The 14,448-nt window shown below is 42.0% G+C and overlaps 1 protein-coding gene across 1 annotated transcript in view; it reads left to right on the plus strand.

The window, feature by feature from the left end:
* The first annotated feature begins 785 nt into the window (after positions 1-785).
* Positions 786-14,448, plus strand: part of LOC124776994 (unconventional myosin-XV-like) — a 465,068-nt gene continuing 451,405 nt past the window's right edge. Inside the window, exon 1 of the mRNA XM_047252242.1 lies at positions 786-891. Coding sequence (XP_047108198.1) covers positions 787-891 — 105 coding nt within the window. The 5' untranslated portion in view covers position 786. The remainder of the gene's footprint in view (positions 892-14,448) is intronic.

Consider the following 14,448-nt stretch of genomic DNA (forward strand, 5'->3'; position numbering starts at 1 on the left):
AAGTACGCCGTGCCGCAGCCCTCGGCCCACTGCTGCGCGCACGTGCACCGCGACTGCCACCGCCACCATCACCACCACCATCACCACCACAAACAACGCGGCTCCGAGACCGCTACCGTCGAGGCAGAGAAGGTCCGAAAGTGCTCGTGCGCGTCGCAGCCCGGAAGCGCCGCAGCGACACAGCTGACTGTCGGCGAGGATGTCGTTGCCGCCCCGGCACGCGTGTCTTCGTCCCCCTCGGACGCCACACCGGTCGTCAGACACACGACTATTATCCGGTCCGGATCCTCGGCGAGGCCCGGTTCCGAAATGCCGACCCGCCGAAGATCGAGATCGTCCAGTCGCGGCGGCTCCGTCGAGGACCTGCCGGCTGTCGTAGTCGAGGCGAGCCCGGACGGCAGACGTCCGTCCTACAGCCACCAGCAAGTGGCCAGGTCTCTGTCCGTCGACGACGCGCCGGACGTAATCTACCGCGAGGAAGCTAGCTTCGGCAGGAGGTCTTCGTCTTGCTCCCACAGCCGGATCGTTCTCGAGTCCGACGCCTCAGCCGTAGACAACAACGATCGCCGCAGGGGCAGCAGGACGTCATCGTGTGAAAGAATCGAAACAGTCGTACACTCTAGGCGACAGTCGATGGCGACCGCCCCAGAGGAAAAGCCCACGGTTAGGAGAACTTCCATGTACGGAAATGTGGACGCCGACGGCTCCATCGTCATCTTCCCTCGCACGTCCGAGAAGAGCTTCGAAGCCGAGAGGCCGCCGCCGATCGACGCCAAGGCGCTGGACATGCGCCCCGTCCGGCTCGTCTACGCCAACGCCAGGACTCCCCCGCGCGCGCTCAAGTCGCCGGCCAGTCTCGCCGAACTCTGTGTCAGAAGGCTCATACGATGCGTGAGTACCTGCAGGCGTTGCCAGAAACACGGCTTGTTTGAAGGCATCTAGCTTACTTACAAGGGAACCTCCCCATCGCACCGCCCTCAGATTTAGTAATAAGTTGGCGCAGTCGATAGGCCTTGAAAAACTGAACACAGATCAATCGAGAAAACAGGAAGAAGTTGTGTGGCACTATGAAAAAAATAAGCAAAATATACAAACTGAGTAGTCCATGCGCAAGATAGAGAACATCAAGGATGGAATGAGCTCAGGAGCGCCGTGGTCCCGTGGTTAGCGTGAGCAACTGCCGAACGAGAGGTCCTTGGTTCAAGTCTTCCATGGAGTGAAAAGTTTAATTTTTTATTTTCAGACAAATATTATCTGTCCGTCACTTTTTTGGGAGTGATTATCACATCCACAAGTAAACCTAAATCGGGCAAGGTAGAAGAATCTTTTTACCCATTCGCCAAGTGTACAGGTTATGTGGGTCGACAACATATTTCTGTCATGTGACGCACATGCTGTCACCAGTGTCGTATAGAATATATCAGACGTGTTTTCCTGTGGGGGAATCGGTTGACCTATGACCTTGCGATCAAATTTTTTCGGTTCCCATTGGAGAGGCACGTCCTTTCGTCTACTAATCGCACGGTTTTGCGGTGCGGTCGCAAAACACAGATACTAAATTTATTACAATGAACAGAGATGTCAATGAACGAACGGACAGATCATAACTTTGCGAAAATAAACTTTTCACTCGAGGGAAGACTTGAACCAAGGAGCTCTCGTTCCGCAGCTGCTCACGCTAACCATGGGACCACGGCGCTCCTGAGCTCACACTGTCCTTGATGTTGCGTATCTTGCGCATGGACTACTCAGTTTGTATATTTTGCTTGTTTTTTTCATAGTTCCACACAAGTTCTTCCTGTTTTCTCGATTGACCTGTGTTCAGTTTTTCAAGGCTTATCGACTGTGCAAACTTATAACTAAATCTGAAGGGGGTGCGATGGGAAGGTTCCCTTGTTAGAACCCGTTTGCTTTCGCCTCGTGTTTTCAGACCGAGTGAGTTGGTCATGTGGCGAGACAATGGACTGCCATTCGGGAAGACGGGAGTTTAAAGTCCTGTCCCGCCATTTCGATTTATGTTTTCTACAGTTTCTCTGTATCGCAAATGGTGGAATAGTTCCTCTGAAAAGGATTCCGCCGATTTCCTTCCCCATTCCAAACTTGTGTTCCGTCTCTAATAAAATTACCATCGACTAGACGTTAAGCCCTAATCTTCCTTTATTTTCTTCTTTTTGGTTGTCTAAGCACTCTTTTAATATATAACAGCCAATAAATTCGACTGGAAAAGGAAAAATATTCTAAGTGCCTGATCAGCCGTTTGTCAGGAGAATGAAAAAAAAAACATTTTATCTCTGTTTGCAAACATAAAAACATAAATAATTTGAACTCCAAAAATATTGAGAAGGCATAACTGATACCACAGAAGAATGTTGCTCAGTGCATCACAGCAAAAAATATGAGACAAATTAGAAAATAAATACTTTATATTAAGAACGTTCTAAGTGCCATACCAGAGAACTTACTGATTCTGTGAGTCAATAAGAAACTTCTTACAAGTTGATTCTTGCAAAGAAGAAAACAGTAACCAGCCACTATTAATAATGCTATTTATTTACACAATTAGCGCCGTCACTGGTTTCCAACCGACAGAATCATAATCAGACGGCTGATCGCGTTTATGTTGTATTTGTTGTTGTTTACAGCAGTTGCTTGTTTTTTTCCAAACAACTAATGTAAACAACAACAAATGTAAATAGCATTAATAGTGATTGGTTGCTGTTTTCTTATTTACAAGGATCAACTTGTATTTTGTACACAGCCACGGACTCAAAAAGTCAGTTTTCGACAAAACAGCAGACAGATTTTGTTACTAGTGCCATTAATACTGAGGCACTACGTTTTATTGACGATAATGCAAGCACAGAAATACAACATTATGTTTTTAACTAGAAGAACAGTAGTCAACAAAAACACTACTCATATCTTTTAAATTTTGGAAATCCAGAGGGAAGCACAACTTGGCAAAAAGAGCTGCGCCATCTATTAACACACGTATGAAAGAATTTGTTTGTGGTTTGTCATCTAGATCAAGTTTAGGCACTTGTAACAGAGTACCCAAAACAGAATAAATAGCACTGAAAACGAGTTTTGTGAAAAAAAGTGACACTTACAACGTTTTCCATTTCCATTCTTCAGTTAATGAAATACGTGAATCATTCTTTGTTCACTGCCATAACTGATTTAGAACTGTGACAGGTCATCTTCAAACCTGGAAATATGCTTATGAGAAGCTGAAGATGCCTATGATCGTATATTGTAATTTTTTTCTATACTGTTATGCCCTACAGTGAAAGAAATCGTAAATGATAAACATTGGAAATAAACTTGAAGCTTATTGTTATTCACACCGTAAAACACTGTAGAATAATATTTGTGACTGGTAAACATTGAAAAGTTCAAATGGCTCTGAGCACTATGGGACTTGACTTCTGAGGTCATCAATCACCTAGAACTTAGAACTACTTAAACCTAACTAACCTAAGGACGTCACACACACCCATGCCAGAGGCAGGATTCGAACCTGCGACTTTAGCGGTCCCGCGGTTCCAGACTGTAGCGCCTAGAACCGCTCGGCCACTCCGGCTTGCCATTGAAAAGTCCTAGCATATTTGTTTTCGATGCTCTGTGTACACAAGTAGCATTAAATTGTGATGCTGAGTTACTGTTCATCGTGTTAGCTGGTTTCTGCTACACGGTCACACATAATTTATTCGAATCAAATTGTTGATTAAGCTGCCATCTCTTTCAACCTAGATATCACGACTCACGTAAAAATTTCATATATCCGGTCTGTACGTACTCTTTATGCTATCTCTTCATGTTCATACACGTTGTCAGATCATGATGTTCCTTTTCATACTGAAATGGTGCTCCATTCTTTTTAGCTGGAAAACACCGTAAATTTGACTGCGAAAGTGTAAAATACTATGAAAAGTGACCTATCTCATATTTTACTGCTACGTGTGTATACAGAGTCCGTAAGAAAAACGCTGGGACGATTTCAGTGCAAATTTCGGTGTTTGTACTTTGAGAATAGAAATGAACTTCAAGTCCACAGTGTTTATCATTCAAAATTGCTTCATTCTAGGGCACTTTGTCACCGAAAAACATGCAGCAAACGATTAGTGTTGTCTTCTCATAAGTGTGTTACTTCCAACTGAAGATGAAGAATCATTTTACGATACTGTTAATGGTAATGAAAAAATGCTAAATATTTTAAAAATTCAGTGGCTAGTAGGTGTAATGTTATGTTATAGTACCGTCAAGGGTACTCTCAACATTTCACGTGTTGGTAACATAGCTAACGCACTCTCCAAGAACGAAAGCACGTCATTTAACCGTCGTTTCAATGACAGAGAAGATGAATTGATATAATCATTACTCCTATTCACTGTCTCAAATACAGCCATCATTTTTTCCAGTTTTAATGTCTCGTTGACATCCAGATCAAAATGTAGTGCTCTCTCTCAGGTACAGAACGTACTAGTATCTGTCCTATCCAATTTGCGATAAGACTGCCAAAAGCACATTGAGCAAGTCCGATTTAGATTTCACTCTCGTCATCATTACAGAAGATGTAAGTGGGACATAGTTTTACGCTTCTGGACACAATTCATATTTGTCAAGGCAGAACAACAGTGATAGTCAATTTATAGAAACTTTATTCACAGGCACAAACACATTTGATTTATCTAGCAAAGACAGTCACAATCTGACAGTGTAGGTTATCGACGTATTTTTTCCACAATACGACGACGAGTCTGCATCGGTGTCAGCTTATGGACGTTGTACCACGGATCAAGGTTCCTTCTTGTTCTGTTTACGGTCATATTGTGAGAAGAATGACTGCTTACAGGTTTTTCCCTGTACATGAGGCATGTCTATTCCAGTGTCTGCCAGCTGTGATTTTTCAGCACCCTTCCACCAGGAAGACCATCATGTATTCGTTTGCGCTGCCATTCTTTGTATATGCCCGTTGCCCATTGTTATTTTAACCCTGATAGGAATCCAACATATTAGAGTATAGGTGGTACAAGTTCTTTCTTTGTAAACAGTCGTTCTCGTAGAGGAGAAGCAAATTCCAAAAATCTCACCAACGAACAGAAACCCACCACATTATTTACCTACAGTTCGGCGTATGCTATTATTCCACTTTGATTCCCAACGAATTGTTGCCAGACTGAATGAGAATGAGAGGGGATGTGCCAAGTTTAAGTGGTAGGACGGCCCAATTGGCAGAAAACTCCACGCGAAAGACAGAGCCAACATAGAATTTCGGCTGATCGCGAATATGAGTACGTTCACTCAGTTTGGTCATTTACGTCTCGATTGCAGTATGGATGGCGACAGTGCAGGAGGTTCTCTTTCGAATTGGACAGTGCAGGTGTTAATAATCTGAGGTGCCTTTAATGAGTCCCTCAACAAACACCGAATGTTTCATCATCAGTGGCCGAAGCTGTAAGGAAGAGGTATTTTCAAGTAGCTGGGTCGCATCCTGTCAGAATGTGGTTACAGATAAATGTCCTCGTGCGAGGAATTTTGTTCTAAACAACTGCGATAAATATTCACCTTGAGGTTGAAGCACACTCTTGTGCCCATGTTTGCTTACACCATTAGTTCAGGGTATTTTCCAGAAACATTAAAATATGCCATTGTTACGCCTCTCTGCGAAAAATGTGTCAGTAATTACGAGCCAGTCTCACTTCTTACGTCATCTTCCAAACTTTTGAGAAGCTAATATACTCCAGAGATGCCACTCACCTGAGTAGTAATAAATTCTTAGTCAGTCATAATTTGGATTTCAAATGGGGTGATCTACTGAGTAAGGTTTATGCTTTCACTGAGCACATAATGAAAATTTTAAATAATGAAACGTAACCAGTTGAGATCTTCGGTGACATACTGTGTCGTTCATAAATCCTATTAAGGAAATAAAGTTTTTAGGGATACATGATTCATCACATAACTTGTTTAGTTCCTATTTAAGAAACAGGATAAAGTAAGTTACACCCCCAGGATGTACGAGTTCTATAAATAGGATCACCATATCACCTTCATGGACTTAGAAATCAGTAAATTAACATATTTCGCATATTTTCATTGTCTGATGTGCTACGGATAACATTCTGAGGCAACTCCTTATGTAGACAAAAATTACTCATTGCACAAAACAAAATAATTAGAATAATATGTGGCGTTCACACAAGTACACTACATTTTTGAGGCATCTGTTTGAACAAGTGAGAATATTAACCACAGCCTTGCTATATATTTATTATATTGTGCAATTCGATGTTATCAATTCACTGCAGTTCTAGAGCAATAGTAGTGTTCACCAAAACAATACTAGACGGAAAAATGATCTTCACTTCCTTCTAATCTAACTGTAGCGCAGAAAGTAGTGCAAGACTCAACTATACAACTACACAGAGTGTCCGAGGAAGAATTATCAATATTTAGAAATGTGACAGGAATTATCATTCGAAGCAAATATGAATTCTAAAACGAATACTTTAAGAGGTATGAGCACTTCCATATCTTCAATACTATGAAACAAAAGTGTTCTACTCCAAGTTTTTTGCTTTCCATATCTTGAGGTAGTATGGGCTAAAACAACGAAAAATGCTCTAAGTGCATATCTTCGCTCTTGTGAAACAATTCTCTTCTACTGAACAAGTCCTCATTGCTCCTAAGGTATGCATTTTTTGCCCCCTTTTACTACACAATTTTTTGTTCTTGTTTTGGTTCATACTACCTCCACCCAAAACATGTAAAGCAAAGAGCTTGTAGTAGAAGATGAAGAAGTCGTCACAGCTCTTAAGGTATGCATTCTACGTCTTATGTTTAATATACTTTTTTGCTTCGAATGATCGATCCTGTGATATCCCTGATTACTGATCATTCCTCCTGGGACATTCTGTATTTGATCTATGAAACAAGGGCTAACCAACGAGTCTGTAGTCGGATGCAGTTCGACTGACGTCCAGTGCTGTAACAAGCGTAGCCAATGCAGTGAAATTGAAGAGGTAACGTTACGGTCAGCATCGACGAGTGTAGTGTGTTGAGTTCCTTTGTAAGTCGAGTATGTTTGCGCAGCGTTTCCTGGCACGCGTGCAGTTTTGCCTGGAGTCAGATATATGCTCCGGAAAAGTAACAGATACCGGAGAATCGGAGAAGAACCGTTGCATTTCACAAACGTGCACTAACGTATCGGTCCCAATGCTCTAATGCGGAAGTAGTGTGTAGGTGTGTGTGGGGGGGGGGGGGGGGGGGGTTTGTCACGCTAGATATTAAGCGGGAGAAATGGTAGTCATAAGCTGCACTACTGATTGTTAATGCGTTAAATAAAGCAAGTCTCAGGTAGATGGTAGGTCCCTTCGGCACAGTGCTTTCTGAGGTTTGGTCCTGCTGGAAGTGTTGTGGCACCTTGGACATGGCACCGAGTTTTGTACAACTGCTATAAGGGGAATGCCCTGTTTAACATTTAGTCCGAATCAAGGTGTAGGTTGGCAATTTTCACATACACAAAGTATAATAAGAGATGAAATTCACTTGAGATATCACAAAAGATGTCCTACGAGCAATCGAGAATGATAGTCAAAATCTCTGAATTATTTATCTGTCACTTATCCATTCGGGTTATGACTTTTTGCGAAATGCACTGCTAGCAAGCAGCACAGAAGTGAACCGATTGCTAACTCAGAAGAAGTGCGAAGTTTTGAGCGTTATATGATCAATTTTAGTCTCTGTAGCCACGAAGTAGGTGCCTAGTGCAGCGAAAGTCACGAGTTTTAGTACTAACTGGAACGCTGGTGTGCCTTGTTAAAGTGTCGGTACCAGGGCTGTCCTTCACAGCTGCAGAAAATAATGCTAGCAATTATCCTTCGTGTGTGTGTGTGTGTGTGTGTGTGTGTGTGTGTGTGTGTGTGTGTGTGTGTGTGTGCGTGCGCGTGTCTTTGTATTACTAAGCAGCTAAAACGGTGCACGCTTCTAGTTGCAGGTTACCTATCTAAGGGCTTCCGGGGGCAACATAAATTTGATATTTTACGTTAAACGCCTAAACAATAAGTCCAGTATTAAAGTTAAAAACTGTTTACATGTCTTGAAGCAGCGTAACTCACAGCGCGCAAATTATCCAGACTATATTCATCCATTATTTGAGAATGAGATCACTTAGCGACTTCAAACAAACTCTACACATAATATCAAACCTTCACAAACCCTCTTCAAGCTGACATCCCCCAAAAAACAATGAAAAGAGAAAAATTATCGCTCACTACATTTCCGTTATTAATGCAGGAAAACTTCAGTATCAGGCACGATGTTTTGATTTATTACATCTTTATTACTTTATTCGCAACACATTCTGCAGGCAGTATCCACATATACCACTAAATGTATCTGCATAATTATATCGTTGTACGACTCACAGTTCAGAAGATGTGGCGTCATTAACTACGAGCTGCGTGAGAAGCTAGCTTTTCTTAAAACGGAGCACAAATTACCCAGACTACATGTACTCATCGAGTGCTTGATAATAGTGCACTTAACGATTTCTAACAAGTTTCAAAAATACTTTTAAACATTTTACACTCTTTTTCATTATTCTATGGGCGAATAACCCGAAACTAATAAAACCAACATAATTAGTGTTTCACACCATCATCCATAAAGATTTAACATAGTTAACGTCAAATATTCAACACATTTACTGATCTGTAAAGTAGTCAGGCGGCTGAAGCTGCTTTATACATGGGAGCTCGATTCCTTAAAGAATCGGGGGTAACGGTTACCAGTTCTAATACAGTTAGAGAGCAATAGTGTGGTGTATTGTCTTGTTGGAGGTACCAGTCGCCTGTGGCGTGCTGTAGGCGAGCATACCGTGCAGATGAGCGGAAAGCATCTTCCTGTACCGTTTTCAAGTGTGAGATAACGGCAGACGTATATGGGGTTCCAGACAACGGCATGAAAGAAATCCCCCACAAACAGGGTGCATCGCCTCACATCGATTTAGATGAACTCGTATATAGCCATCAGAGAGCCCCACGTAAGACATCCGCGATCAGGTGGTGATCAAATGGTAAGATGCTGAGCGTGTTGCCCATCCTACACTTGATTTTTATGCCTCTCTCTCTCACATGAAATGCCGAAATGTTCCAGTCGCTGTGACGAGAGCACCGTCCAGTTTCTGGAACTGCAGCTATCTCTGATTCAGTTGCTCACGCTTGTGCATGTAAGATAGAAGTAACAACGAAAACCGATAACCTCGACAAGCAATTTATACGACTATGCAGACAAATGCCGATTATTCAAAGAAAAATCCTAGGAAAACCAGTTGACCTCACACCTCAGTACACCTGAGTAACACCGTGCAGACAGTATATTGTTACATACTGCTTTATTGGGAATTAATCCATAATACTTTTAATATTGCACTGCATATCAACATCAAACTATTAATAACTTCCTACATACGTACTTTCAAAATTAAAATAAAATCAGGCATAAGTGACACGAAAGTAATAAGATACATTTTCTGGAGTTCACTTGAGGTATCACTACAATTGTAGTATAACTGCCAGATGTTGGCTTCCCTCTGTGCTTCTGCATCCAAACCTGAGCATATCACTAGAATCTGAATCCTTAACACCAGTTTTGCAAATAGGATTCATTTGAGGGAAATGCTCCTATCCTGTTTAGATGTTGTGCTACACAACTGTGTCCCGCTGATAGTCGAAAGTTAGCTACTGCTTCCTCCTTCGGTTTATTCGTGAATAGTTCCCAATCTTCTTATGTGATTTCCCAAATTTTCCCTTTTGATTCACTTGTTAACTCTGGTGTATCGGATTCTATAATTGTTTTGTGAATAAGTTTCTGAAGAGTGTCAGATGAAATGGGTTTTTGTTACCTTGCATGTGTGCCCCTTTTTCGACCAATAGGTCAGCAGTCTTGTTCCCATCGAAACACTTTCTTTACTTCTGTCCGTGGTATACTTAAGGTCTAGTCTTGTTTCATTTACGGCTGTTATTTCTGTGGGGTCGTTCGTTGACATATGGCTGTTTTAGAATCAAACAATATTACGGTTTTTGTAAATAAAATTATTTTTTGTATAACGTTATTAACTGCTAGTTACACTGTATTTATTTCAGAGCCAAAGTTCCTTATGTGTTGCCTGACAAGGGAGTCCTGAGAAAATAATTTGCAGTGCACCCTGGGTCCAGCTGTATCATTAATCTGACAAGTTGTTTTTTTTTTTGTTCTCTGTAGTTATATTTATATCTAGGCGGTTGAATATCTTTTTACATGCATCTATTGGAGCTGGGAGGTGGGGGGGGGGGATAAATTTCGATTCAGCTTGCAGCCAATGTGATGGGATACAACTCGCAGTTTCAGACGAATGACTAGACAAGAAAACCTGGACAAAAAAGTTACAACCGAGTTAACGTTCTTTAATAGACTGTGACGTTTCAATTACTTTTCCAGTTGCTTCGTATCATTACACCTTAGGAAATACTGCATCCAGTCGCAAGTCCTTTTTTTTAAATTTTTCATTGTACCATTACTAGTCTCGGGCCAGAGCCCATCGTCAGATGGTAGCGTTGATTTCTTTGCAAGTTTTACATTTGTGTCTTCCTTAAAAAAAAAAAAAACCTCCTTTACATCATATAAGACAAAGGTTTGATTTTTCTTTTTAATCCATACTGATCAATGAAGATTTATTTGGTTGCAAGGTTCAAATGGCTCTGAGCACTATGGGACTTTACATCTATGGTCATTAGTCCCCTAGAACTTAGAACTGCTTAAACCTATCTAACCTAAGGACAGCACACAACACCCAGTCATCACGAGGCAGAGAAAATCCCTGACCCCGCCGGGAATCGAACCCGGGCGTGGGAAGCGAGAACGCTACCGCACGACCACGAGCTGCGGACCGGTTGCATGATTTATTTAGTTCAGTTTATTAATCAGTGCGAATTGTAAAAGAAAAATCAAACCTCTTTCTTATAATATGTAAGGAGGGCTTTTGAGGAAGAGACAAATGTAGAACTTGCAAAGTAGTCAACATTACCATCTGACAATGGGCTCAGGCACGAAAGTAGTAATGATACAATAAAACCAATTCAAGGAAACTTGTCACTGGTTGCAGCATTTTCTATGGTGTAATTTAGGAAAACATATGTGGTGTTCTCTAACCAAAGTGGGTAAAATAATTCTTCGCGCCACCGTAGAGTTTTCATTATGTAAGCCGCATCAAAGTAAAGTTAACTCTGAAACGTTTGAGGACCGTTACGCTGTTCTCAACCTCAGAAGCGGATAACTCACACTCATTTTCTGATCGAAAGGCTTGTAGACGTTTATAGCGAGTGAGGGTGTTGGATAATCTGATAGGTGGCAACGCACGGGCGCTGTGCAGCTCGCGGCTCGTGAGAACCGAGCCAGAGGCCAGGGGCCGGGGAACCGGTTTGCGTGGCTTTCTCCAGGGCCCGGCCGGCTGCGATAAACACAACGACCGCCGCGCGCCGCACCTGACGCGAGCACAGCTATGCGGAAGCGGCGAGCTTCTGACGCCGTATGTAATTCCCACCTACAGCACATTATGAGGGAAGGAAGTGATCGCCACAGTGCTACGAGGTTCCTGGGTGGAACGTCTGTAGCCGTCAGTGTGACCAATGTGACGCTCAAATGTATCAGGTGCCAGCGGCGTTCTTCGATTGTAAAGACGCCAACAACCGCAGTCCGTAGTCAACATCTGGGGATTCACGTAAAGTCCATATGCGAATGGTTGCACTGCGCAGGTCACGTCAGAAGCATCGCTGAAACTGTGCCAAGGTACCCTCGTTAACTAAAGCAGTAATTCAACCCTAAGATTGTTCTGTACACTTCGTTGCTTCACTGGGAATGTCCTATTGGAGGTGGTACGTCCTTGCCTTTCTCCGACCTTTGAAAAGACTTTCCCAGTCATAGTGGGAGCTACAGTGAAACATGGAGTTCCAACCACGGTGGAACTTAGCATTTTTTAACACTGATTAACACGCCATAAATGACAGAAGCGTTAAGAGACAGAAAAATTCGAGATCTAACTGGGGATCGCACCTTCGCCCTTTGGATTAGTAGCTGGCTACTTACATACTGAACCACCGAACTAGTAGAGAATTATAACATACTACAGCGGTTTTCATGAAGAAAAGCATTTGCACAACTCAGTTTTGTGTAATAATTTTCAGGACAGAGACTGCACCAAAAGGATTTTTTTTATACAGCATAAAGGAAATGGCAACAGTTTCATAGATGCTATGGTAAAGCGCTCATCGTACCAACCGTAGCTTCAGCAATCTCAGAGCCTTCCTAACTTCGCCCAATTCTGTTGAACATGGTATGTGAATGACTTCGTACCAGTTCTAGCAGAAAACTGTAAGAGGGTCTCGTAGTTAACGCAGAATAAGAACCACGATATAACATGGTACTTTTCACAAACATAAAGCATTCCCAGAAGTGAAAATAACAGTAACTGCGATAAGAAATCCTACGATAAATCGGCGATCGAACCGTCATAACACGTCCACGTATGTTACACATGTGGAGTAAGACTACGACATTATTGACCTCTCGCTTCCCGCGCCCGGGTTCCCGGGTTCGATTCACGGCGGGGTCATGGATTTTCTCTGCCTCGTGATGACTGGGTGTTGTGTGATGTCCTTAGGTTTAAGTAGTTCTAAGTTCTAGGGGACTGATGACCATAGATGTTAAGTCCCATAGTGCTCAGAGCCATTATTGACCTAAACACAATAACTAGTCGATAAGTATTGCGATTTGAGCAGCAAAACAAGAGACGATGGACGATTAAAGAGGATACATTATGCAGACTGGTAATTGCAAGGTAAGCCCTTCTGAAAAAGAGAAGTTTGTTAACATATAAATTTATGCATTAGGAATTCTCTTATGAAGGTATTTCCAGAGTGGAGCCTTGTACAGAAGTGAAATGTGGACAATAATCAGTTCACACAAGAAAGTAACCAGAATGAAAAATGCTCCTATCGTAGCATAAAAAAGGCGAATATGTTCTCGACAAAGTTAGGAATGTAAGAGAAGGGAAGTAGCTTTTCGATTTGTTTGGCAGCTTCAAAGAGCTTAAGTTCACTGCTCGATGCCCGGAGGCCGGCCAGAGTGGCCGAGCGGTTAAAGGCGCTACAGTCTGGAACCGCACGACCGCTACTGTCGCAGGTTCGAATCCTGCCTCGGGCATGGATGTGTGTGATGTCCTTAGGTTAGTTAGGTTTAAGTAGTTCTAAGTTCTAGGGGACTTATGACCACAGCAGTTGAGTCCCATAGTGCTCAGAGCCATTTGAACCATTTTTTGATACCCGGAGTATTATCACTGTCGCACGTCACGTCACGCCACAAGTTGCAGCGGTGGAGATCCAAAATATTATTACAGTTTATTATTATTTTGCTTGGGCTTACAGAAACTTACTACCAACAGTTAGCTACAAATATAAAAACATCTGCACGAAGAAACCACAATACTGGAGGTTGCAGAATTACGTCTCCACATTTGCTCAGCATGTAATGAGTGAGGGCCACAGTCGCAAGTCCTTCACTTAGCAAAGGCCAAAAGCTTAATCTGTTGAACGCCCTTGAAATCAACAAACATCTGGCCCACAGTCCTGATTGAATATTAATTGGCCAGTCACAGCTGAGTACTTCCCCTCTTCTAAACATTACTTAATCGTCACAATTTTCGGATGCTTTCCACACTGTCTGTTCCATTCTATTTCTCCATTTTTCATGTTTTCATTTATTTTACTGTGATTGTTAATGTACTCCATATATTCTGCTGTTATAACTGACAGTTTTGTTTTTTACTCTTTCTGTATCACCTTCCATATGTTATACCTCTTCAAGTTTTCTTCAGTACTCTTCCCGCACAAATTTCATTTTATTGAAACTGTTAATTTAATTTAAATTGATTGGTACACAGCCACTGTTTTTTCGAATTTAGTATCCCTTTCTATTTATTTGCTACTTAATTTTAAAATTTTAATTGCATTACCACTGCGCTGTCAAAAATGACATTTACTCTGTGCTCGTAACTCACTATTTATGTTTAACATCTTTTTCAATATTGTTAACGAATGTTATACCTTCTTTGAAGACTATAGTCAGTTATAAGCCGAAAACCAGTTAACAAAATAAATTAATACTGTATAAATATGTAATATTGTGCTTTTCATTAGTAATTGTTTACGTAACTACTGATAGTAGCTGCATCAAACACCATAAACACACGTTACTATCTCGTATAAAGTCAAAAAGGTCTTTGTGTCTGCCTCTCGGGATTAGCCGAGCGGTCTAGGGCGCTGCAGTTATGGACTGTGCGGCTGGTCCTGGCGGAGGTTCGAGTCCTCCCTCGGGCATGGGTGTGTGTGTGTGTTTGTCCTTAGGATAATT

Source organism: Schistocerca piceifrons, chromosome 2 (genome assembly GCF_021461385.2).
Source record: "Schistocerca piceifrons isolate TAMUIC-IGC-003096 chromosome 2, iqSchPice1.1, whole genome shotgun sequence".
Classification (NCBI taxonomy): domain Eukaryota; kingdom Metazoa; phylum Arthropoda; class Insecta; order Orthoptera; family Acrididae; genus Schistocerca; species Schistocerca piceifrons.